This window comes from Ursus maritimus, unplaced genomic scaffold, assembly GCF_017311325.1.
Source record: "Ursus maritimus isolate PB19 unplaced genomic scaffold, ASM1731132v1 scaffold_16, whole genome shotgun sequence".
NCBI classification, from domain to species: Eukaryota; Metazoa; Chordata; class Mammalia; order Carnivora; family Ursidae; genus Ursus; species Ursus maritimus.
The window spans coordinates 55,624,489-55,651,690 of NW_024424008.1; the positions used below are offsets into that span (position 1 = coordinate 55,624,489).

Below are 27,202 nucleotides of genomic sequence, written 5' to 3' on the forward strand. Positions count from 1 at the left end.
ATTATGCAATATTTGAGACATATGAAAGCATATGAAGATGACTGTACTAAAAGCCTATGAATATATTACCAAGGTTCAGAAGGAAAAAAAATGAAATGATCTTTCACTTATGACTAAATTAATTTACTAAGCATTAAGCTTTTGGATTATTCCACTCAAGTATTTCGTTAGGAAGAAGGTCAGTTTTCCTAAGACACAAGAGCTAATTCTCAAATATCATTTGTTTTGTCCATATTTTCTTCCTTTTGGAACTTGTAAAGATTTTTTACTGTCCCCTTCTTTTGGCCTGTAATGTACTAACAATGATAGTACGTATTGCAAACCCACACCCCTTATTTGTCAGAGGTTAAGAGTAGAGGACACTTTTGTATCCAAGATCAAAGATAATATGGTATCATCATTTACAGATAATATTATAAGATTTTCTTCTTATTTACTTAGCCTGATCTTTAGGGATTCTAGTTCCATATCTATTTATCATATTTGTTTTATTTACACCAGAGATAACACCCAACTTCGAATAACTTTTATTCATCAGATTTCTTAGCAACAATACGCGTAGATACTAAATGAATACATAAACATTCTTCCGTCCTATGTCAAAGTTCAGTAGTATTCCTTCTTAGAGGAATTTAAAAATACTAAGCCAATCATCTTAGATATAGTACCACTCCTACTATCAACATTTGCAGAGACTATGGCTAGTGTGAAATACTAAACGCGGTTGGGTTTTCTTACACATCAGTCTCAGAGAGATGTGACCCACAGTCAGGTTCTAAAGAGTTAATCATTTTTGTGGTATAATTTTAGTTCAATTTAACAAGAATTTTAGTGAGCACCTGTACTATGCTGGGCACTAAGCCAGATGCTGGAGACACATCGCTGAGCCATTCCTGAGTCCCCTGGTTGGTAAGTCTGGTCAGAGACTCGCTCTTCGGCTCCGGTGGAGATCCTGCATCTAGGCTGTCTAGGGTCGGTACTTACCAAATAGGGTCTGTGAAGGATCAGTGTAATGTTTTGAATAGAAAAGATACTTGAGACAGAACCCAACGGTAGGACCTAAAGAAAGTATGATTTTGGTGTGTGGTTGGTAGAATCACTATAATGTTAAGGTGACTTAAACCTGGGAACCGTCAATAGTTTTTTGGGGTTTTTTTAAATTTATTTATTTAACAGAGAGAGAGAGACAGCCAGCGAGAGAGGGAACACAAGCAAGGGGAGTGGGGGAGGAAGAAGCAGGCTCCCAGCAGAGCATGGAGCCCGATGTGGGGCTCGATCCCAGGACCCCGGGATCACGCCCTGAGCCGAAGGCAGACGCTTAACGACTGAGCCACCCAGGAGCCCCTCGTCAATAGTTTTTTAAGCGTTACTGATGTTTTATTTCTTGTGAATGTATTATTGAGATTTACATATTTTAAAAAAAGAGCACAAAGATACTAGTAATGCTTATTTTTTAAAAGATTTTATTTATTTATTTTTGTGAGAGAGAGAGAAAAGTTGGGGGGGGCAGAGATTGAGAGAGCACAAGCAAGAGTGAGGGGAAGGGCAGAGGGAGAAGTAGACTCCCCCCTGAGCAGGGAGCCTGACGCGGGGCTCAAGCCCAGGATCCCAGGATCCGGACCTGAGCCAAAGGCAGACACTTGACCGACTGAACTACCCCGGTGCTCAAACAGTTATATATATATATGTGTGTGTGTGTGTGTGTGTGTGTGTGTGTACATCGGTATGTATGTACGTGTATATTTTACTATTGGGATTAGGAATTCTCTTCCCTTTGTGGAATTTCTTGCAGAGAATTCTAGTACTTTAGAGTACTAGAGAATTTCCTCCCCTACCACAATAGTACCATTATATTCTATTATTAACGAAGCTGTAGCAAGTCATACTGCTCATTTAAGAGCATTTATAAAACAAACGAGGTAAAGATGCGGTTTTCTTTCATTGCCTGGAGTTTGCATAACATTACAAGAGGAACACAAACACTCTCAACTACATGCTTTTACTGTCTGTTTCCAGTGATTTTGGGGAGGATTGTGTATACTTCAGTGTTTGCAGGGGCAAATTCGCTTTCTGGTTCTTCTGACATTATTATCTAGCCAGCTTTCTTGGGGAACATGAACTTGCCACCACCATTTCTGCTTACCTTCAACCTTAAAGGACCTAAAAGAGATAGTGTTTTGAACCTGAGTTCTCTGATTTTCCCTGCTTTCTCCAGGAAAGTTAGGGATCTGAGGATAGCAGGTATAGGGAAGGAAAGGGAGATGAGGATGAGCATTTTTCCCCCTGATGCTGGCATCGTGCATTATTATGACCAGACTAAGTCCCCAGCATGCAGAGGGACATAGAGCATACTTGAGTGGGAAACAGGATAGAGAAATAGGATTCATTTCTGTGTCGTAATTTTGTAGCTTGGTTTCACTTTTTGACAAAGTATTGTCAACTCCCAGAACAACAAACCTGAACCAAACTGAAATATAGTAATAACATAGAAACACATTGTCAAGCTCACTAGAACTCCCCCAAATCATTTACCACTTGGAATTACTAACACCACTCCCCAGGCCTCCACCCCCTTTAGACCAGGTAGCTTAAATGGATACTTGATGCAATATAAACCTTTCTTGTAAATTAGTTCTGTGAAGCACCATGAAAGGGCTTGGAGGCTTTAAGAAGAACGCGGATCGCACTGCACTCCCTGCATTTACCTCCGCTCGGAGGTCTGGACACATGGTCTACACAGGAGAACTGTGTTGTGTGCTACTTTGTAACAATGGTCAGCAGCGGATGACTGGAATTATTATGAAATGTATACAACCAATTTAGAAAAAAATGGCTTTTGAGACCCAGATCTCTTCTTTCAGATGCAGGGACCTGGATGACAGATGCCTCTGCCAAAGATCCTGGGACCAGGACTGAGGAAGTCTCACTGGACTTAAAGAGTAGCTTTCTTGCCCACAGTGGAACTTGACCCTTTCCAGTGAAGAGCTAATATGGAGCAAATAGAGATCAGGCTGTGACAAGGTGTGGTGAGAGGGAGGAAGTAGGGCAGGGGACCCGGGGGAGGGCAGCCCAGTGTCTGGGGACCATTAATGTTCCTTCCTGACCTGCTCCTTTGGGAATGCTCTGTCCCATGAGGCTCCGTATCCAAGCATTTCCATGCGCACTCCATAACTTGGGAGTGTATTTGCTTAGCCAGAAGATATCCACTAAGGCACAGAGAAGGAGGAGTATCAATTAGCCACTTCTAAGTGTGAATTACTGTCCGTATTTGTTTTTTCTGGACTCCTACACCAGGGGTAGAGCATAGGACACTGTAAGAGAAGATGTGATAGAAACTGTATTGAGTGGCTTTAGACAACCGGGTGGAACCGGGTGGAACCAATGGGCCCCCAGGAGATGGAAGGAAAAGGCATTGGGTCAAGAGGGACCAGAGGGGTCAGGAAAATGTGATAAGGGAATAAAGGAAGGAAGGTGGCAGGAAAGTAGTAGAAGGCATGGGGATGGGACCCATGGGCCTTGACCTATGCTTTGCAAAGTCAGTGTGTGTGAGGTTTTATGACAGGCTTGACTTACAGCCAGGCCCGCTGTTGGGTGGGAGTTGCTGTCAACTCAACTGGCAAAGGAATCTACCCCGATCAAATGTACAGGAGACAGAGGGAGGCTCCAGATGTCAGCGTCTTCATTTATACGTGGTAAGAGCTGTCTGTTTTGGACCAATGAGCCACCAGCAAGGTCTTTCTTCAAACGGCACATGTTGTGGGTCAGGCTACTGGTGCACACCTGGCCATAGGTCCTTCTCCAAAGCCCCTGTACTTCTTGGTGTTTTGTGGTCTGTTGTTTCTTGCCAACAGCCCAGCTATGCTCTCGGCATTTTCTTTCTTTATTCTTATTGGATCACAGAACACTGCTTTTACTAATCCACTCTAACGACTATGGGTTTTTCCATCAGAAAAACAATGTCTGGCTTAATTAAGGCTACGATGGATCAAAGAAAGTTTTGGGCCCATATCATTTTTTGGATTAGACCCATTTTTGGACATCCTAGACTCTAGGGCAGGGTCAAAGCTATGTATTTACGAAGCGACAGTCTCCTGACCTCATCGTATTTTAACCACAATAAAGCATTTACATATGGTGCCGTATTTGTTGCTGGGCCTTTACAAGTCACTAAGGAGAGAAACATATAATAATACTTCCCTCTTTTTAAATAAATTTTTAAAAAAGATTATTTATTTATTTAGAAGGACAGGGAGAGGCAGAGGAAGAGGGAGAGAGAGATCTCAAGCAGACTCTGCACTGAGCACAGAGCCCGACGTGGGGCTCGATTCCCCGACCCTGAGACCACGACTGGAGCCAGAATCAGGAGTTGGACGCTCAACTGATTGAGGCACCCGGGCACCCCAATACTTTCCTCTTTAAAAAATCACATGGTATAAAATGAGTTTTGTTTTATGTGCCCTAATCTATATTACATCCTATGCTTTCTCTCTTATTATAGAACACACTTAGTTCATAACTAAGAAAAACGGAACAGGAAAATCAGTATATTTCACAATCCGCACAAACTTTTTAAATGTAATTTAAGAAAAATATGAGCGCTAAAAATGGTATTTCAAAGCTAACAGAAATTCAGAACGTAATGGGTTACTAAAGGTCCAACGACACATGAGTACCCGGTGTCTCACTAGAATACAGTCCCTGAAATCCTGAATTAACGTCTCGTTGTATTTCAGTGGGGTTGTGGAAGGAGGCTTACAAATGAATGCCGTGGTCCGCTTACAAAGGGTGGCATGATGGCCTATTCTAAAATCCAGCTCTGAATGAGCTGGAAACACCCTGCAAACGATCTGTGAAATACAGAACCCAGCTCAAAGAAAAGCACGCAGGAGTCCTTTGGGCACCCCTCAGTAAGCTCTGCGGCATTCGTACGACCCCCACGCCATGTTCCCCTCTTCTTTGGTCCATGAAGTAGGGTCCTGAAGGCCGGAGGTGTCTGCCCCCTCATCTGGGGAGAGGGGCACCACCTTGTGTGGTAGGTCATTGGACATCGTCATGAAAGGGGTGAAGGGATAGGGGGGTGGCGTGGGGTACCCCGGCACGTGGTACAGATCCTCCAGCGCATGCAGAGAGTAGGACGGAGCCCCAGCCAGGGGGGCCCCCCAGCTGGAGCTCCTGTGCGGGGTGGTGCTCCCTGACTCCAGCTGGGAGAGGCAGCCAGCGCTGGGTGGCAGGGTCTGCAGGGTGTCGGTGGGCACGGGGTCGGCCTGGCTGAGACCATCGGGCACCGTTTGCTCCCACGAGTCCCTCTGAGGAGAATGGAAAGGTCACTGGGGTTAGTCACTAGGGGGTACTCTGGTGCAGACAGATTTCCTCAGCAACACTGGCTGCCAGTTTCCAGAGCGGCCTCAGTTTCCGGTCTCCTCCCTCTGCCGTCCCCGCCTCCTTACCAGGTAGTTCCCTCTGGTGTTTGACACCAGCAGTGAGAGCTTTAGTTCCTTTCTGACTCTAGCATTAGACTCCCTATATACATTACAATTCCTTTCCCAGAAAACAACATTAAATGAGTAAAATGAGAGAACAACAGAATGAACATTTATACAGCATTTTACCGTTTCCAACAAACTAGGTCTTGCTTTCCTTTTGAGCCTCACAACACCCGGGGTCCTGAAATGCCCTTTCCACACTGGGGGTGTCAGCTCCGGCTACTCCCGAAAGAAGGAGGTCTCCAAGCTACATGATGGGCTTCTGCCCACCGTGAGCCAAGGGGTAGGAGCTTCCATAGGCTTGGAGCTGGAAAGATCTGGGTTCTGTCCATGTCTGTGCCAGTTACTACCTTCCTGACTCTGAGTACCTCACTCCGTTCATCTGTAAAATGGGGCTTTAATAAGGATATCTGGCGTTGTTGCAAGTTTTAAATGAACAAAGGCGCACAGAAGTTCCTGGCTGGAGTGGATACTCCATAATGTTAATTCCCAGCCCCTTCACCCCCCTTTAGTCTAAAGTCCCATCTTTAGAGAGTCATTCCTTTGTAGTTGAAGGCTTTACAGTTTTCCATAAGATGGGTGTCAGTATTCTTCAGATCTTTATGAACTCACCTCTTTGTTGGGATCGGGGGAGAACCAGATTCTATAGGGTAGAAATACGGTGGGGAGGGGCGGCTCGGGGACTGGGAGGGCAGAAGGCCTGAAGCGCCGGCTCCGGCGGGCAGATTACAGCCCAGTCTGCGGGAGATGGGACCTCAGTGTCTTCCCTTGTGTGAGGGAGGAACGATGGGGGAACATCGGGCAAAATCAGCAGAGTACTAACAAAACGGATACAAACCCTGCCATATAGTCGTCCCCTCCCAAGCCCCTGGGGAGACCCACTGGAGGTCGTGGAAGCGGGAATCCTTGAGGGAGGCCCCTCGGAGCCAGTCCTGGTGGAGCAGCCTCAGGGGTGTGCAGGGCGAGCAGACCCGGCCTCCACCTGGGGCCAGGCGCCCGGACTGCCCAGACGCGCGGGCCCAGCCCTCGGCTACCCCCTAACCGTGGCAGAGCTGCATACTCACAAGCACGAAGTGCGTCGTGGGGTCCCCGGGGAAGGGCGGCGGCAGGAGCGGTGGCAGGGGCGAGGCGCTGAACAGAGAGCCGGTGCTGGGGGTCAGGCCCGGGGGCCGGTGGTCTCCGTAGGGCTCCGGGAAGTAGGGATCCAGGAGGCCTGGGTGGCTCTGCCCCGCGGGGGCCTCGCAGGCAAAGGGCTTGGCCGCTGGGCCCGAGGTGCACATGTCGCTTGCGAACTGTTTAGTGTTGTGGAAGTCTGAGTCGGAGAGGAACGATCTTCTGACCCCATAGTAACCTGACATGACCGGCGAACCTGCGGCCAAAGGGAAAACAAATGGGCAAAAATTTCCACCATGGGAAGTCTGGGCATGTCTGTGGCAGCTGACACTCTCCACGGGGAAGCGGTCTGTCTAATGCAGGCCGGTCACCAAGACGAACATCTAAGTAGAGACAGGTCTTGAAAAGCATTAAATATTGCTGCATTGCCCCGTTTAACTGGTCCAGCCCAAATAACTAATATGTTTAACCTTCTCTCTGCCTTTGGAGATGAGTTCATTTGAGATGGTGCAGTAACTCTTCTCATTCACTCACTCAACATACATTAGGCACTTCCTGTGTTCCGGTTACTGCCCTAGGAAAAGTTTGGGCGTGAAGAGAAAAGAAATCCCTCGCCATTCACATTCTGTCGAATGAAGGGTCTTTTTCCCAGCGTCTGAGTCCGGTCCCCATATACGCAGGACGGCTAGCAGCAGGCTGCCCTTGGGCTCGGTGTCTGAGACTCAGGATCTCTAACCTCGCGGCTACTACAATCCCACCCCCATCGGAGGCAGGTTGCATGCTTCTACTTCTTCGTATACTGACCTTCCAACGTATGTCTCGTACCTAGCACGCATCAAGAAATGGCTCGCTTGCTTTGGGATGATAGAGCTTTTGCGCCAAGTCAGAGGACTACAAAAAAAAATGTGTTTTCTGGCTTTGAAGAGTCTCGTGTTATTTGCTGCCCTCTTGTGTCCATGCAGAGTCCCTGACTCAGTTCACCTGGGCCCTGGGAGAGTTTGGGAAGAGAAGACCTCGCACAGAAAGGTTCCCTTGGGGGAAAACAGGGGAAGAAGCTGAAGCTAAGAAGAGTCTCACTCATGGCAAGGCCAGTAAAATTGTCCCATAAGGGAAGAGAGGTGTTTGGTACAGCCTTTCAGACCCAGCAGCTCCGCGGTAGCAGGAAACACATCATCATTTAGAACACGTTCGGGGACATAGACTCAAGCTCCGTAAAGTGGGTGGGTTAATGATTCCAGCTGGTGGCGGACGTGGTCTAATTAGCTGAGACCTACACCTTGAGGTCACAAAAGGGCTGAGCGGGGAGGAAGATGCAGGCGCTTGTCTTTCTTACCTTCCCCCAACCAGAGTGGGCCACTTGTGGACTCTGTCCCCGCCCTCTCTGCTTACGCGTCCACAGGGAGAGAAGACCGTTCTCCTTTGTTATTACGACACAGTCACACATTACTCCACCTACACGGCTCTTTGGCCCTTGCCACACAGTGTGACACTTTATATTATGCTCACTGCTCCCTCACCTGAGTTACACCCCTCTTTCTAATCCACAGGGCAGTTCCACGGGGCAGGGCTTACGTCTCATACATTTGCTGTAAATCCAGCAGTATAATACTGTGTTCAACAATTATATGTAAATTTATGCATGCATTCAGAGGAAATCAAAACTCCCTATAGAAACTTACAGCAAATTCCACTCACTCTACTTTCATCTTAAATTCCATAGCCCCAAACTTCTAATCTGCTCATGAATTTGACAGCTGCGGTTAGGGGTTTCATCATAAGCATGCTTCCATAGAAGAAAAATATCTGTGCAAGTGAAAATTAATATCAATAGATAAGATTCTGTTTCATGCCATGAATTTATATCCATGGGAGTCATTAAGGCTGAGAAGAGAATGAGGAATAGGTAAAGAAGGCATCCAGGATCTCACATCTTCGCTTCCAATTTCCAAATAAAAACAACCACCAAGAAAAAAACCTGTGCTCTCTTAAGCATATATTTTTCTCCTTTAAAAGGGGAAGGACAATTTGAGATAGCAAGAGAAGCTGCAAAAATGTCCTTCTATAGATGGGAGCAAATGTAACCAGATTCGGTGATGGTAAACACGATTAGAACATACACCATGAGACATTCAGATACGTGAGATCTCCTATTGCTCTCATTCCTCTCCTTATCCAGCTCTGAAGCTTACTAAAATTATTGAGAAAGCCTATGCCACTTCTGAGTTTGGGATCTGAAAGGAGTGTGTGTGTGTGTGTGTGTGCGCACGCGGGCACACGCACATGCACACAGGTGGATGGGAACCCCCAACCCTATTACTAAGAATAAGAATGCCCCTTTCCCATCCCTGCAGGAGTATTTAATGGGACCTATGTGTTGAAATGAGGACCAGATGCTTATCTAAGTGCCTGACCTATAGAGAGCACCCAATAAATGGTAGTTCCTCCATCTGCCCACCAGTCTCTTTCTGTTCTAAAGCAGGTGCATAATCTATCAGATCACCGTGCCAGCATTTTAGACATTTTAAAATTGTATCAAGGGGCTGATTACTATTGCTTCTGCTCACTAAGCTTCTGCTGGGCAAGGGATGGAAAGGCTGCCTTCAAGACAGAAGGAACTTTGAATTCAGGAATGACTGAATTAGGTCTGTCTTCCCTGATTTTATATTTTAAAAATACCTAGTTTGAAAAAGTAAAGTTTCCAAAGTGCTGTAAGGCCGTTATAAAAGAATGGAAGCCCCAGTGCCTGACTTACACGCAAAAGGGAATTAATTAGCTGCTGGTTGGACTCAAGCACTCACCTGGCATGTGAGCAGACACAGGCGGGGCGTCGCGGGCGCTGCTCTGGAAGGCAAAGAGAGCGCAAGTGTTGTCCTTAGTTGCAAGTGTGAATTAAAAAAAAAAAAAAAGATTAGGAATACATTTTACAAGCTTTATTTTCTGATACTAAGAAACATATTGGGGGTTCAACAAGGAGGGCAACCAAGATTAAGAATTCAATACCACGGGGCGCCTGGGTGGCTCAGTAGGTTAAGTGCCCAACTCTTGATTTGCACTCAGGTCATGATCTCAGGCACTCAGCGGTGGGGGAGGGCAAGGGGTGTGTGTGCTCAAGATTCTCTCCGTCTGCCCCTCCCCCCACTCGCATGCTATCTCTCTCAAATAAATAATCTTAAAAAAATATTCAAGTATCAGAGAACAAAGTTTTATGAGAGACAGAGAGAAACCAAAGTTAGATTCTGGTAAACATGCTAAAAGTACAGGTTAGATGAAACGGAATAATTTGTCTTTCGTTTTTTATTGTTCGTGGGAATATCAACTATAGATCAAGTGATTTATAGCCATACAGGACCTTTGAAGATATAACTAGTTATATTAAGATGAAGTCATATTGAATTGGGGTGGGTTCTAAATCCAACATGACTGGTGTCCTAAGAAGAGGAGTGAGACACACAGAGACAGACACAGAAGAGAGAAGGCTACGTGAAGACAGGGACAGAAGTTTGAGTGATAGGACCTCAGGGTAAGAACCAGCAACACCGGCAGCTGGTAGAGGCAGGGAAGTATGCTCCCCTAGAGCCTTCGGAGGGAGCCTGGCCCTGCTGACACCTTGATTTTGGACTTCTGTCTCCAGATTGTGAGATAAAACATTTCCGTCACTTGAAGCCCACCCGACCATTTGTGGCACTTTGTTACTGCAGGCTTAGGAAGCCAACATAGCTACTGACGAAGAAACAGACAATGCAGTGTAGTGTGAGAAGTGACGTGGTCGGGGACAGATGGAGCGAGGGGGGCATCTAAGCTGGTGTCAGGGATAGGGCAGGGAACACATCCGGGGAACGGGGGGAGGTGATGCCAAAGCTGACCTCTGGAGGAAGGGTATCTAGGTGTGAAGAGTCCTAAAGTATACGATTGCAAATTCTGGCTCCACGTTGCCCAGGAACAAAGTCATGTAGGAAAAAATAGCTGTTGCAAAAGTTAAGAGTCCTCAACATCTGGTTCTTTGGATCTGAGCCCCTGTCCCTCGCAGTGCCACAGACTCTCAAAAGTTGGAAGAGATGTTATAGAGAGCCTTGTGTAACCACCCACTCAATGCAAAAATCCTGTCCATATTATCAACACTGGTACAGTTAGCCTCTAGGGCTGCAGAACCCAGCACCCTCTCCCAAAGCCCATTTCTTCTCTGGGCACTTCTGGCTGTCACAAAGCAGGCAGAAAAGAATCACTTTCTTCTTCTTTTTTTTTTTTTTTAAAGATTTTATTTATTTATTCAACAGAGATAGAGACAGCCAGCGAGAGAGGGAACACAAGCAGGGGGAGTGGGAGAGGAAGAATCAGGCTCACAGTGGAGGAGCCTGATGCGGGGCTCGATCCCACAACGCTGGGATCACGCCCTGAGCCGAAGGCAGACACCCAACTGCTGTGCCACCCAGGCGCCCCAGAATCACTTTCTTCTTTCTCATCTTTTTGGTCCATAGGTTTAACCCTTCTTCTATATATGGCCCTTCAAATATTTAAAGACAACTCATCATTTCCCAACTATCTTCATCAGTTTGGGCTGCTATACCAGATACTATAGATAGGGTGGCTTGACAAGAAACATTTCTCCTGGTGCTGGAGGCTGGAGGCTGGAAGGGTGTCCGTGTGGTCGGGGTCTTGGTGGGGGCCCTCTTCCTGCTTTGTACATGGCTGGCTTCTCACCATGTCTTCGTGTGGCAGAAAGAGAGATTGTCTCTGTCATGTATCTCTCCTATGAGGGCACTAATCCCATTCACCAGGGCTGCACCCTCACAACCTAATTCCCTCCAAAGGCCACATTTCCAAATACCATCATGTTGGGGCTTAGGGCTTTAACTTAGGAATTCTGAGGGGACACAAACATTCAGTTCATAGCACCAAAACGGATTTCACTCTTCTCCAGGCCAAATATTGTCCAACCACAGGGCACCTGGGTGGCTCAGTCAGTTAAGGGTCCAACTCTTGATCCCATTTCAGGACTTGATCTCAGGGTTGTGAGTTTAAGCCCCACACTGGGCTCCTTGCTGGGTGGGGAACCTACTTAAAAAAAAAAAAAATCCTCCAACCAGTCAGAAGGAGCATGGGTTCTTTAAGTGAAGACTCTGGAGCCAGAGTGTATGTGTTTGAACCCCAGCTCTGCCTCTTACTAGCCGTGTGATCTTGGGAACCTGAGATTAAATGATATCACGTATGCAGAGCGCTCCGAATCGTCCCTGCCCTAGAAGCATCAGGAAGTGTTAGCCCTAATCCCTCAGATGCATCTCTATGCCCCTTCAGATCTATGGCATATTCCTCTAAACCCTTCCTGATTTATGTGTCTTGCTGTTTAAGAAACTGACACTTTTAAGTGGGAGAAGGGGACCTTGGGCAGGCAGGATCAGAGGTGGGTGTAGATCGGGGTGCCCTACATCTTACCCGGGAAGGAAAGGAGGCGGTGATTAAACATAAAGCCCTGGGGTGGGGGCACATTTCCCCATCTTGCCAGGGCCCATCTTATTCAGCTCTGTCTGGCGGGGGGCGCACACCCTCCGGCTTCCGCCTGGGTGTCCTTATGTATGTACAGTGTGTCCTGAGTGCTGCCAGGGCGATGTCCTGTTGCTCTTCTCCCCCCTGCTCTCTCTGCCTGCTCCCCAGAAACGGCTCTGGCCTAAGCTGGGCCAGGCTTCTGTGAGATGCTGGCACATGCCCCACCCGATGGACAGAAGTACCAGCACCCTAGTCTCCCCTCAGCATCAGTGGGCTGCGCCTGTATTTGCTGGAATGGCTCTGCCTCCAGACTCTTCCCCCAGGCGGGGATAAAGCTCAGTCTAAGCTGACATGGTCCCTTACAGCTTCCGGCGTCTCTGCTGAGAAGGCTTTCCTCTTATTCTCTTGTACGACCCTCAGTCTCTGGAATCTTCTTACACTCCTGCTTCTGTCGAGGCTTCTTTATCACTGTGGGACAGCCAGTGCTGCCCCTGCCCCCAGCCCAGCTCTAGCACCTGAAGACCCTACAGTGATTTCCCGATTGCGAGTCTAGTTGATTCTATTTACTATTTGATGAAAAGAAGCCTCTTGTGTTCATTTCTCCTACACGGTGTTACCTTCTACCTGTGGTGGAAATTGCAACCCTGTTTTCATTGTTTATGGTTACCCGTAACGTTTTACCTTGCATATGTAACAAAGACTACAAACGATATCTGAAAACTCCCACTGACAAAATCCTTAGAACGCTAACTCTCACTATGCCTCTCATAACCCACGTGAGTATGCTGTTCTCTTGTATTTTAGCTTGTTTCTCTCTATTACATCTTCCCAAAGTAGACATCATAATTGTCATCATTTTATTAAGTATATCTGTATTAGATTTTCTTACGTGTTCACCATTTTCTTTGCTTACTCTTTTTTCAGGCTTTTTTTTTTATTATTATTCATTTTCCATCTTCTAAAGTAATCCTTTAGAAAATTCCTTTCCTGTAGGTGATGGTGATGGTAAAATGTTTCAGTTTTCATTTATCTGAAAATACCATGTCTTTTTCTCTCGTACTTGAAAGATAATATTGCTACATTCACAATCGTAACTTTATAGTTATTCCTCTCTCAGCACCTCAAAGATATCGCCTCACTGTCTTTTGGCTTCCATGTTGCTGTTGACCTTGCAGTTATACTTTGGACAATTTTTCTTTCCTTTCTGACTGCTTTCTAAAAAAAATTATTATGGAAGTATAGTTGACACACAATGTTATATTAGTTTCAGATGTACAATGTGGTGATTTGTCAATTCTATACGTTACTCAATGCTCAACCGTGGTAAGTGTAGTCCCCATCTGTCACCCTACAACGTTACTACAATGTTATTGACTATGTTTCCTGCGCTGTACTTTTCATCCCTATGACATTTATTTTGTAACTGGAAGTTTGCACCTCTTAATCCCCTTTACCCATTTCACCCATCCCCCCATGGCAACCACCAGTTTGTTCTCTGTTTTTAAGAGTCTGTTACTCACTCAGCATTATACACTCTACCTCCATCCATGTTGTTGCAAATGGCAAGATTTTATTCTCTTTTATGGCTGAGGAATAGTCCACTGTATATGTGTGTGTGTGTGTGTGTGTGTGTGTGTGTGTACACATCGTCTTTATCCATTCCTCTATTGAAAGACACTTGGGCTGCTTTCATAAGTTGGCTATTGTAAATAATGCAGCCATAAACAGAGTAATGCAAATATGTCTTTGAACTGGTGTTTTTGTATTCTTTGGGTAAATACCCTGACATGGAATTACTGGATCATAGGATAGGTCTATTTTTAATTTTTTTAAGGAACCTCCATACTGTTTTCCACAACGGCCTCACCAGTTTGCATTCCCACCAATGGTGCACGAGGGTTCCTTTCTCCACATCCTCGTCAACACTTGTTGTTTCTTGTGTTTCTGATTGTAGCCACCCTGACAGGTGTGCGGTGGTATCTCAGTGTGGTTTTGATTTACATTTCTCTGATGATGAGTGATGTTGAGCATCTTTTCATGTGTCTATTGGCCATCTGTATATCTTCTTTGGAAAAAAAAAGTCTATTCAGGTCTTCTGCCCATTTTTTAAAATCTCTGTTTTTTATTATACTCCCTTTGTCTTCAAGTTTCTTCAAATTAATCTCACCTTACCTCTGGAAAAGTTTCAACTGTCCTCTCTTTATATATCGCCTTGTCTGTATCATCCCCATTCTCTCCTTCTGGGACTCTGTTTAGACGTATGTTAAACCTTTTACCTTTATTATCTATAACCCAAATTTCCCATTATGTATTCTCTATATCCATGATTCTCTGTTCTGTATTTTGCTATAAATTGCTATAGGCTTCTTCAGATCTACATCCAATTCACTAATTCTTTCTTCAACTGTAGTTAATTTGTTGTTTTACTCATATACTGTATTTTAAAAGTTATCAATGAATACATATTTTTTAATTTCTATAAATTCCATCTGATTTTTAAAAAATCTGCTTGGTAACTTTTGATAGACTCTAGTTGACCATTTGCTACTTATTAAGTTACTGTATATTTTGTATTTGGTAATTCTAATATCTGAAAGTTCTAGGAATGTAAATTTATTGTTTATTGTTTATGCTGACTCTCACTCATAGTGGTTGGTTTCCTTATGCATTTGGTGATTTTTGGTTGAAGCTTATAGCTGGTTAACCTTAATCTGTAAAAATCTGGTGTCCTAATTTGAGACTGCTTTCCTTCAGAAGATTTACATTTATATTTCTAGGGAGCCAGCTCCCTTCCAGTTTCCCCAGGTTAATCCTGGAGTCCCAAGTTCAGCTCCCCAACCTTGGCAACCATTCAAGGACCAGTTGATGCATAAAGCTGATTTGGACATCTGTTCTCAGAGGAACTTGCCTTTTTGGTGTAATCACCTTCTCATCACTCAACGGCTTAATTTCTGATAAAATCTTTCCCAGCCCCCCATGCCAACACTCCTTCCCCCACATCCCCTGCCCCTCTGCTTTGGAGATTTCCTTTACTTCCTGCCAGGTCAACAACTTATTAAAATGTGTTTTAGGCAGGACCCAGTTTTGTTGTGGGTGAGATCTCCCCACCCCCAGACCATCTAGTCTGACCAAAACAACTGAGTAGCTAAATATCGCAACTAGATGTAGATACCTTTCTATTTTTGCACAGCATAAAATATTTTATTTTCCCATAATCTTCAAATTCTCTTGCAGAGATTTAAATTATAATAGAAGTAATTCATAAACCCATACTTCTGATTTCATAAGCAAACTGTTTACCACATGCCCAGATGTGTTATACATATTATCTAATTTAATTATCACCACAATCCTCAAAGATAAGTAATATTATTCTCATTTTAATGATGACGGACTGAAGAACAGAGAAATAAGCCACGTTATTGAGTAGGTGGAACTGATAGTGATGGTGGTGGGTGGGGTCAAATAAGGACCTTTGGAATTTCAGAGTCCGTTTCTTAACTAAAGCACCATGCTGCCTCCCAAACGTTTTAATATCTCAAAAATGAAAATAGGAAAATATACGTAGCTTAAACTTTTTTTTTAGTACACAGGAGACTTAGGGACATCCAGAGAGAGCATGTAATTATGCGAAAGCTCACAAAGAGGACTTAGTGAGATTGATACTTCCCTGTCTGATGCATACATATCCTTAGTCCTTCAGTGGATACACTATTTGGGGAGGGGGGTCAGCTTTATTACAGTACAATTTACATATAATAACATTCCCAAATTTTAAACATACAATTTGATGAATTTTGACAAATTTTGATAGACTCCTGTGACCCACTACTATAATCATTTCTATCAAATCAATTATTTTACAGCTCTGAGTGCTGCCCTCTCTATGGTGACCTGGGAAATACTTAAGGGGGTAAATATGAAGGGCGATGATAACGCACCACGTCAGTTTGCCTCACAGAACATCGAACTGAGTTCTAAAGGCCCTGGGTACGGACCGGGAAGGGCTTCACTGGACAGATTTCAGAGCTGGTACTTACTCCCCCAACTCATTCTCGGATTTTATAAGTTGAGAAAGAACAACCTAAAATATGAGTCTTTAGCATGTCACTAGTTGTCGTTAGACATACGAAGGGAAAACTCTCATTCCTTTCTTCCTTGTTCAAAATATTATGTTCATACAGTTGCCTCTTATCATATGAATCCTCCAGGAATAATACTGAAATTAATATTGAGGAGCCCATAACTTTTGACCAAGCAAGATGGTATATAATTTTTATTTTGCATACTGCAAACAACAGGATCTTGCAATGCCAGGTAGCCAAATTCGGAGGTTTATATTTGAATGAAATTTGCCAGTCTGCAACTTCCTGTAGCTAACACAGCAGCCTCGCAGCTGCCCCAAAAGCCCCTCCATGAAAATGAGTTAATTTGAACTAATGGGTCACCGAGGTAGTAAAGTGATAAGATTAGGAGTTTCACCTTGAGTACATTTATCATCATTTTTATGACCCTATAATATTTTAGGTGCCAACGGAGTTAAAGAAATATATTGAAATGTACTAAGGAAAAGATCTCCAAATAGCATTAAGATTTTTCATACTGGTATATAATTTATTTTTAAATTCTAATGACATAGTTTAGAAAGCATCTCTTTAATTTTTGCTACTAATGCTAAAATAATAGTAATCACAGCCCCTTATGAGTAGCTGGGCTCCCTTTTAAAGGAATTCATAGCACTTTATATATTTAATATCTCACTGTCATCCCACCTATGGTTGAGAGATGGGTCAAGATGGTGACACTATACTGAACATTCTAAAACCATGTTTGTTTGGTTTTTTAGATTTATATGTTTATTTATGAGAGAGAGAGAAAGAGAGAGAGAGAGAATGGGTGGGAGGGAGAGGAAGAAAGAATCTAAAGCAGACTCCATGCTGACAGCAGAGCCTGACGCAGGGCTGGATCCCACGAATGTGAGATCATGACCTGAGCCGAAACCAAGAGTCAGATGCTTAACCAACTGAGCCACCCAGGTGCCCCTAAAACCATGTTTTAAGATCTGGATTTAGACCCACCATAAGTCATATGATTTTCCTCCAACTTTGAAATGAATGTACAGTTAATGCTGGATGTAACACAGTGAGTCTTCAAATGGTTATCCATGTTAGGTTGGAATACCTTATTCTTCCAGAAGAAAATGGGCATAGAGAATCAGATGCCTTTGTTAATGTTAAAGCATGTAGTAGAAGCAGGGGCATTCTGATTGGTGTAATATCTTATACCGTGAATGAACTATGCCAAACCCATTCTAATTTTATTCGTTTTGCAACATTTGAGGAAGGTTTTGATTTATGGGCTACTTATCTGAGCTACATAGTAATTTAACCATAAATAAAAAAAAAATCGTCCATGATGAATGGGAACTATAGTTCGAAGCATCTATCTACCATGTGTCAGGTGCTTTATATGAGGTTATCTTACTATAAACTAGATATTGCCACCTCAGGTTAACAAATAAGGAAACCAAACATCGGAGAAGTTACGTAAGGTGCCCAAGATTGCCCATCTAGTAAATTCCAGAGCTAGATTTAAACCCAGAGTCTCTGACTCCCAAATTTCTGCTCCATCAAGCTCTTAATGATGGAACAAGAAAGTTCTCTGCACCTGCCCTTCCATCAAACCAGACATTTCCTGGGCACCTCTGACGCGAGAGGCATAGTGCCGAATGTTGCATGTGCGAGACAAAAATGCAACCCCGGAGCTTCGACTGGGATCTACCTGGGGAGACAGGCCATTTGTGGTGGATTAACTATGGCCCCAGTTGCTTTGCTGCCTCTTCCACCGAGAAGTGAAGTCTGTCCCTCTACCCCTTGAGTCTAGGATGGTTTTGTAACTTGATCTAATAATGTAACAGAAGTGATGTGTATACTTCAGAGTCTAGGCCTCAAGAGGACTTGCAGCATTCACCTTCTCCTGCTTGAAATACTGCCTTATGATCTCTTAAGGAAGTCAGTCTCGAATCCTGAAGGATGAGTGACTGTGGAAGTGAATTCCAATGCTCCTGCTGACGGCCAGTACCATCGGCCAGACATGTGAAGGAGGCCATCTTGAACTTCCAGCTAAGGGCAGCTGCGTGACTGAGCCCCAGGGACACCAGCAGAGGAAAATCCAGCCAACCCACAGAATTGTGAGAAATCATAAGTAATAGTTATCACCTACTAAGGTTAGGGTGGGTTCTCATGCAGCAACAAGTAACTGGTGCAGACATACCCCTACTCATGGTGCAGAGCTCGTGGATTCCAATGCAGGCTAGATCATATAATGTGGAGGTGCGCTGGAGGTGAGCTGCTGCCGGGGGGGAGGGCAACCAAACACATTATATAGTGGGAGATTTTGGAGTCCATGCACCTGGTTTCCAAGGGCATGGCCCATGCTCTACATACGCTGGAAGTCCGACAAGGGGGAAACAGAGACAGAGGATTTGAAACGGACACTGAAGGATGAGGGGATGCAGATAGGAGAAAGGAGGCTCCCAGGTGTGAGGAATTTTGTGAGCCAAGCACAGAAGTGGGAAAGTGCAACCCTTCTTCAAGAAATAATAAGCAAGTTGGTTTGTCAGGAGTAAGAGTTTCACTTAATTGGTTAAATAAAAATGTATTGTGTGCCTACTATGTATCAGGATTATGATAGTTTCCAGAAGTAAAAAGAGGAATAAGGCAGGGTTCTGTTCTTAGGGAGCACACAGTTTTATAGCGAAGACAGTAGCATAACTGTATAAACAGGGTTGAGAGGAAGCATTTCACGAATACTTACTTCATGCCAGATTCTATGGCAGGCATTTTGAGTATATTAGTGTGCGTTTCATCATTTTTATTAAAGATTCATATTTATGTGGTTTATGTACCCTGCACTGTGCTGAATGACGGACATGTGTTATCATCACATCCTCACTATTAACTAATGAAATAGATTGTTGTAAGTTATCTCTAGACTGTAGACTGGGAAACTAATCAGACAGTATAAAGGACTTGTCCAAGGTTGCAAAGCCAGTAAGTGACAGAGCCTGATTTCGTGCAGGTAGGGGGTGGGGGTGAGGGGCTGCCTTCTTGGGGGAAGGTGGCTGAACACACTTATTGTGGGAGAGATCTGAGTCTGGTTTTGAAGGATGAGAGGAAGTCAGGAAGCAGAGAGGATATGGGCCATTGTATTTGAGGAGAAAAGCAAAGGCTCGAATGTGCGGCCAGCATCGACGACATGGAAATGTGTGCAGGAAGCTGGCCGACAGAAGGCTGAAGAGAAGCTGGTGGAGGATGTAGGAGCCAAGTTATAAAGGACTTTTATGAGCCATGCTGAAGAGCTTGGACTTTGTCCAGTAGCAGGCAATGGTCTTTTAGAAGCTCCTCAGCCGTGTGGACATAGTGGTATTGGCATTCCAGCAAATTTAATCTGGTGCTGAAAATGGTGGGTCAGGAATGGATGATGGGTGAGTATATGCGCTACTGCAACTGAACAGAGATCCAGCGATGAGGGGGTCCGATGGGCTCTCCACGGGGGCGGAATGTCAGGAGGTCAGCAGGTAACGTTTATATCAAACTCGATCTGGCTTTGTTTTAGAGCCTTCCAAAGGCTGACACTCGCTGTGTGAGTGCTGCCAAGGGCTGCTGGCCACCTGTCCCAGTTGTACCAATTCCTGGGGCTCTTTCTGCCTTTTCTTCTTTATCACCAACTTCCCCGCTGACGCCTTTGTATGAAGAGGGGGCTGGCACGTCCCCCTCAGACTGCACTATTTACAAAGAAAACCCCCCTACATTCTTAAATGATTTAATAGTATATTGTATAGGTCCAATAAACAATGGTGAGGAAGGAATATCGACACATATATCCTTAAAAGCATCTGCCTTTTCTCCACAAAGCCCTCGACTGCAGGAGATGGACCTCACAAAGCACCTGCTCACCTGTTCTGTGCTTGGCTTTCGTTACCGCCGGTCTCTGGCGAAGTAGGACGTACTATGCAATTGGTATACAACGGAGACAAAAGCGGGTTAAATGATTTGCTTATAGTCTTCAAATAGTATACAGTTAACACTGAAGACTTAAAGTCTTGTTTAGATTCTCTCTTGGGCGAAGGGAATTTACCACGAGAACATTAATTTATGAACGTTTGTAATAGGGCACGTAAATATTGAACATAGATTTTGATGTTCATTGACCTGTTAGTACAACAACGTTATTTCTTTTTAATAAAATGTCACAGCAAAGTTCTGGAAGATCGTACATGGAGCTAAGTGTGTTGACCCTGGGGTAGTAGGACAAGGGGATGGGGAATCAGAAGAGGTCAGCAGACTTCTATTTTTACTCTATACCCTTTATTCTCTTGGAAATTTTACCATGCATTCTTTTGTAATTAAAACAGCTCCTTAGTAAAAGTTAACAAAATGGAATTTAGGTCATATCTTTATTGTAAATCTCAAAATAAAAAAAAAAACTATGATTCCAAGTGTCTTACATTTCTGTGTATGAACTATTTTATGTCCTTTGAAAAACTAACACAATTACAGAATTCTAAATTTCTGACAGTTTCTTGACATTCGACTGTTAAAACTCTCCTGCTGGTCACAAAATGATGTCTGGGCTGTCTCTGTGAGAAAGTGATTCCTGTTGCCTAAGTTACAAAATGAAACACATTTCTTTTTACCCCTGGTGCGCCTTCGGGACGCTCTGTGTATTTACGTAGCTAAGTTAGACAACAGGAGCCACAGGGGCTGCTCGGTGACAAATAGTCCAGTACACTGTGGCTAGAACGGCATATGCAGACCTTGAGCCCGGCCAGATGGACTTGCCATGGCTGTTTCACTGCAGAACCTGATGATTTTTACAAGCTGCAGGAAAGAATTCACCACTAGGAAATATTTTAGACGTCATGATATTAAAAAAAAGAAGAAGAAGAAGAACTACAGGACCAATAGAACAGCTGAAAAAATAAGTTGCTTGCAAAAGGTTCACCTTTATTATTGTTTTTAAAAAATTTTTGCAATTGTGAAAGAGCAGGTGGTTGGGTGGGGAACGTGGAAAACCCTGGAAATGTGGTTCAGTTCTACAAACAAGGCAGGATAGTGGGCTAATTAATGTCGGACAATGGGCTATTTTGAAAGGCCATTATATATAAAGCCTTCATTCAAGCGAATGCCAAGGACATAATATGTACGTCTGTATTCAAACGTGCGCATTTTGAGTTGACAAGGCATTGCCTGCTCAGAAAATGGTTTTTTTTTCTTTTTTAATTCTTTCTGGGCTCACAGAGGGGGTGAGCTGGCAACCTTAGCAAGCAATATGCAAAGCACTGCAATATAAGAGGAAGCAAAAGGTGTGGGGGAGACACTCCTGGGATAGACACTGATTACCTTGAAAACATTACAAATAAGTGGATCCTTCTGCTGGCAATTCAGGAAAAAAGTAGCAAGGGCAAGTGAGATGCACTTGTTAAAGAAAAATAATAGTTTTCCTAAGAGATTTAACAATCAAACACAAGAGGAAGAGGTATTTCTAACAAATAAGAAAATAAAACACTAGCAAAGCAGGAAGACAAACACTGGGTCATCTGATGACCATTTGCTGTGTCCAGGCAACCAGGAAAATCTTACTAAAGCCAAATCACCTTGTAGGATGGGTTCAGTTCATGAGAGCTGAGATAAAAAGTAATTTTAAGAAATCAGAGAAGAGCATGGGTATTTCTTGTAATAGATGTACAGATATTTTTTGCACTTGTATGTCTTCAGAGCTTGGGACCACCGCCCAAATCTTCCCCTTCTTCAACCATGGATTCAATTTAACTTACAAGTGCTCTGTTCTTTGATTTGACAAGATAGTCACAGATGCAATGGCTGGGATTTTTTCCTTGAAAAAGGAAAGTATGGCCGACTCCCTAAATTTAAAGCATGGGTAATCAGTTCATAGTCTTCTTTCTTCTTTTAGCCTCTTCATTATTGTAGCACCACATCAGAATACCAAAGAAAAGTAGCACAGTCTATAAACTGTCCAAATTTCAGCAGGTTTTGGGGGGTATATCTTGATTAAAATTGGATTTTGATATCAGTAAAGGCTGCCATCTGTCTTTAGCATGGAACACTAAAAACTGGCTTAGTGTCTAGGAAATGAGACCATTGGTGGTCCACCTCTCTTCATCTTTTCCCAACCTTTCATAGGAAGTTAAGAGCATAAGGAGAATACTCTCCCTTTCCTTGGTGGCTGTTATATTTATCAGGCATATGCATATGAGTCTTTAGTGTGTGAGATCATGAGAGAATGCTGGACACCGTGGAGACTGGAAGAGTATCTAAGAGGTGGATCACCAGAGACAGCAGGTCAACTGAGCTGGTAAACTCTGCATTTCCCTGGGCTCAGGCATCTGTCTCTTCCAGCCCTCAAAAGGGAGCCGATATGCTGTCTGCCTTCTCAAGTGGGAGAAGTGACATTTGATATCCATTCCCAGGAGTGAGCCATGGGCTACCAGCTTCTCAGGAAGTGAGGTAGTATTCAAAAAAGAAACCGCACTTCATCAAAAGGCATAGCAGGAGAGTGAGCTATCAGCAAGAGGAAAAGCTCAGCGAGAAGTAGGCTGGGTGAGGTAGACCCTAGAGATCTCCAGGAGAGCAGCAGGGAGGCGTCTGCAAGGTCTGTGCGGTTCAGGAAATGTTTTCCTCTTTTTATAGAGAGGCCAAGAGATCAGAGGTCCAGGAGTGGTGGGGAATGACAGAGAGGAATGACAGTCTGGAAGCAAGTTCTAGGACAGAGCTAGAGATAGGTTCTAGAAGGACATCAAGAACTTTTTGTGTCTAGTTCTTTCGAGGATGTCTGCGTATCATAGAAATGGAGGGTGCTGGTTCTGATTGAGACTGGGTGTGGCATCATCAAACAATCTGTGGAATCACTGCAGGGACAGGAGGGTTGAGAGGGATCAAAGGTCATGACCGGCACCCAACAGCATGCCTGGAATCTGAAGGGTGACAAGAGAGCTGAGTGGAGGTCCTGAGGCAAAGTGGTTATTCCAAAGCTAGTCCTTCCTTGGACCAGAAATGTAGATTAAGAAGGCAAAACAAAGGCAATCCAACAAACCTGGGTCAAATCTATGCTCCGCTGCTTTCTACCTGATATTTATTTTCCTCATCTGAAAAATAGATATGAGGGCCACCCTTCCAAGGCTGTTGTGCTTCTTGCTGATAAATGGCATATACTGTAAAGTATATAAATGAAAATATTTGTAAGTCCCTATTTCAGAGCTAGCAGTAGTAAATGATAACTATTATTATTCAACATTCTTATCTACCCCAGAAAGAACCGAGGTGACAGGAGGAGACCCAGGCTTCAAAGTCACCTTCACGGTGCCACCCATACCAGTCTTTGACTAGACATTAAAGTTAGTGTCAGAACACTTGCACTCCACATAATTGGTCTTGTGCTTTATGTGATTTTTCTGTTCCCCATTTCCCTTGCAAACTCAATCTGCAAAGCTCTGCTTGAACTAGAGGAAAGGGGATTTAACTTTCTCAGAAAACAGAGGGGTTCAGCTTGGCCTTGGAAGTTGGGGATAGTGTTGTCAGTGCGTGGGACATGTTCCGAGGTCAGGAAAAGCTATCAAGCCAAACTGAATATTGAGATGGACTCTCTACTTCTATTCACAAGGACACTGAGACCCAGTGAGAAGAAAGGAGTTGCCCATGATCACTGAGAGCCAGGAGAAGGGGTTGAAACAGACAGAGGAAGGAGCATTTTTCTTTTGGTGTAGAAGAGATGTCCTGGATGTGTTTTTCAGAGCTTCAGAGAAATCAAAGAAATCTTGAGATGCTATGATATACGGTTGCCAATTGCCTATTTTTTTAACCACTTCATGAGAAATCCAAATGCAAATTGCAGATACAGACATCGCAATGTTTACACTCGGTGGCAACTGAAGTGTGCATGTGATTGGTACTGCAAAACAGCAGCTGGATATATAACTAAGCAAACCTCTAACTAGCAGTCTTGATAGAAAGGCAGGCAGTTATTATGGATGGAGCTAGGCAATACACATCTGTCTCACAGTTAGAGTTTTGCTATCTGTCAATAAAGATCAAACACTTTCAATTACTCTAAGCCATAAATGCACTCTATGGCACCCATTTACCTTCTGTTACTCCAAATTTTCCCATCAATATGTACTGTCATCATACTTCTTTCTGTGTTTACAATGCTTTCCTTTCAGAAATAATTAGGAAATATTATTAACCAAGACACCCAGCTGACAATATGGCTTTTCCTATGTGTTCTTGGTATGGAGATTTCAGCAGGTAATTCAAATGTAAGGATTTGGGAAAATACAGAAAAAGAAAATAAGTGTAAGTTGTTACGACTTGGGAAGCAAACAACCGAGGTTGATGTAAAAGAACCATGACAAGTGGAAACAGCTAACTTTTGGTCTGTACGTGTATCTGCTATTTATAATTCAAGACTGATACAATCCAAATATATTTCCCACTTGGGCTGTCTCACCTTATCATTTTCTTTCATTCACGCTTTCCAAAACAACCTAGAAATCTTCATGTATTTCCCTTCATATTTATGTAGAATATTGATCTAAAATAACTTTACTATTTCCTTATTGTGCCTCACTCTAGCATTTTGATGAATGGGCAAGCTAGCTATTAGCATGCCCATAAACCGATAAAAGAAACTGAACAGCGGACCCCAAGCACAGGCTCATCCCTCACGCCAGCTGTTGTGTACTCAAAGATTTTAAACGAATCTTTATGATAGCTCAAGAAAAACCTGATTAGAAAGCTCAAGAGACTGCAAATCCTTCAAATAATTTCAAAGCAAAATGAATAATTGTGGCTATTAGCCTTACTGCTTCCTCTTGTTATCTCTTTTTGTTCTTTACTATAGATAACTGAGAGTTCACTGAATTTTATGATGTTTTTAAACTTTTTCAATAATCTGCTTTTATGAAACTCAACTGAAATCATGTAATTGAAAAAAAACACGTGACAAAAATCTACATCAAAGGTCTAATTATATATATTTTCTGGTATTAGATGTGGGTGAATGGCTCATATTTTAAATATTATGATAGAAGATTGGGTAGTGGAGTAAAGAATAACACAGAAAAAATGGAGAAAGAAAGAGAAAAATCATTATTTAAAACCAGATGTCTACAGTAATAGTGTGAAACCACAGGCTCATGGCTAGGATGTATAGAAGTGGTTTTAAGTCCAGTCTTTGGTGAAAGGGATTTCTCTCCTTTTGATTTGCATTGTGAAGATGTGAAAAACATTTCACGGTATCAAAAACAGATGTTCTTGAAGGAGATTGTGGTAAAGATGGATTGACACAGCCTGCATAAACTTATCAAAGTGTTGTCACAAAGAGTAGAGCACCAATTTGGGCATCAATGGATACTTTCTGAAGGATACTTATCCAGAGGGATGTACTTTTCATCATAGATGTGTACTGACTTCCTAGGTCTCCTGTAACACATTGCCACAACCTGGGTGGCTTAAAAAAACTGAACTGTCTATCTGTATGGTTCTGGAAGCCAGGAGCCCAACTCACCGTGTTGGCAGGGCTGTGCTCCCTGTGGGACTCTAGGGGAACATCTACCCTTTGCCTCTCCCAGCTTTCGGTGGCTGCCCACATTCCTTGGCTTGTGTCTGTGTGACTCCAAGCTCTGCCTCCTGACCGCCCTGCCTCTTGCTGTTTTGTGTGTCTTCTCCTCTGTGTGTGTGTGTCTCTCAAAGCCTGTCTCATGAGGATGCATGTAATTGCATTCAGGGTAATGCAAGGCAATATCTGCTTGGATAATCTAGAGTAGGTGCCTCCTCTGAAGGTCCTTAGCTGAATCACATATTTTGCCATAGAAAGGAACATTCACAGGTTCCAGGGTTTAGATGTGGGATCTTTGGGGGTCCCCAGAGTGGCCTATCACACTCTGTATGGCAGAACTGCATGGTGGGATCTCTAATCTCCTCAAGCTGGCCTCTCACTGGTTATTACCCATGCTGTCAGTAGCAAAGTTTGAACGTGCCTAAGGATGGCTTCCCCATCTGAACTTATTCAAGACATTCAACTCACTGTTGCCTGGTGCACTGGCATGAAAAAGAGAAGGTAGGTTCAGTATTATCCATGCAATTAGAATCTCAAGTGCCACCAGCAATGTGATTCTCCATGATTCCTGCTCATCAGGTTTCCCTTGCAACAGGGACAGAAATAGGTCTTCTAAGGATCATGATGTCTCTCTTGAGATAGACAGATAATCTAGACTAGCGGTTAGCAGGTGGACAGTAAAATCACTTTATGGAGATACCTTAAGCCCAAATAACCATATTTTGGGGAAATATGCATTTAATTACCTAAATTTAACAGGGCATTGGAGTGAGGATAAGAATACGATACTATGGGGCGCCTGGGTGGCACAGTGGTTAAGCATCTGCCTTCGGCTCAGGGCGTGATCCTGGTGTTCTGGGATCGAGCCCCACATCAGGCTCCTCTGCTATGAGCCTGCTTCTTCCTCTCCCACTCCCTCTGCTTGTGTTCTCTCTCGCTGGCTGTCTCTATCTCTGTCGAATAAATAAATAAATAAAAAAATCTTAAAAAAAAAAGAATACGATACTAGTGTTGAGATATCAGGTAATATATGTGAACCCGTAGACAAGGTTAAGTTCATGCTGCCTGTGCACTTGACGCCTGAGAATAACTATCCATAGTTAGGGCGCGTTTGTACTTTCCTTGTCCTAGAAGTTCTTTCCACATGATATATTTTCCTGTGTTTTGATTTTCCTTGTTTGCACGTGCTATGGTCTGAATGTTTGTGTCCTTCCAAAATCCATGTTGAAATCCTAATGCCCACTGTGATGTTATTAATACGTGGTGCCCTGGGGACGTGAGTAGAGTAGGTCATGAGGGTGAGGCCTTCACGAATGCTATTAGTGCCCTTATGAAAGAGTCCCCCAGAGAGCTCCTTAGGCCCTTCCTCCATGTGTGGGTACAATCAGAAGTCAGCAGTCTGTACCCCAGAGAGGGTCCTCATCAGAATCTGGTCGTGCGAGCTGGCACCCTGATCTTAGACTTCCAGCCTCCAGAGCCGTGAGAGA

General features: G+C 43.7%; 1 protein-coding gene across 1 annotated transcript in view; it reads right to left on the reverse strand.

Annotated features, from left to right (window-relative positions):
* Nucleotides 1-4,434: 4,434 nt before the first annotated feature.
* CUNH11orf53 (chromosome unknown C11orf53 homolog) overlaps nucleotides 4,435-27,202 on the reverse strand; it is a 28,593-nt gene continuing 5,825 nt past the window's right edge. Inside the window, exons 3-4 of the mRNA XM_040630709.1 lie at nucleotides 6,548-6,901; nucleotides 4,435-5,306 (exon numbers count right to left, since the gene is read on the reverse strand). Of these exons, the coding sequence (XP_040486643.1) occupies nucleotides 4,905-5,306; nucleotides 6,548-6,901 (756 nt within the window). The 3' untranslated portion in view covers nucleotides 4,435-4,904. The remainder of the gene's footprint in view (nucleotides 5,307-6,547; nucleotides 6,902-27,202) is intronic.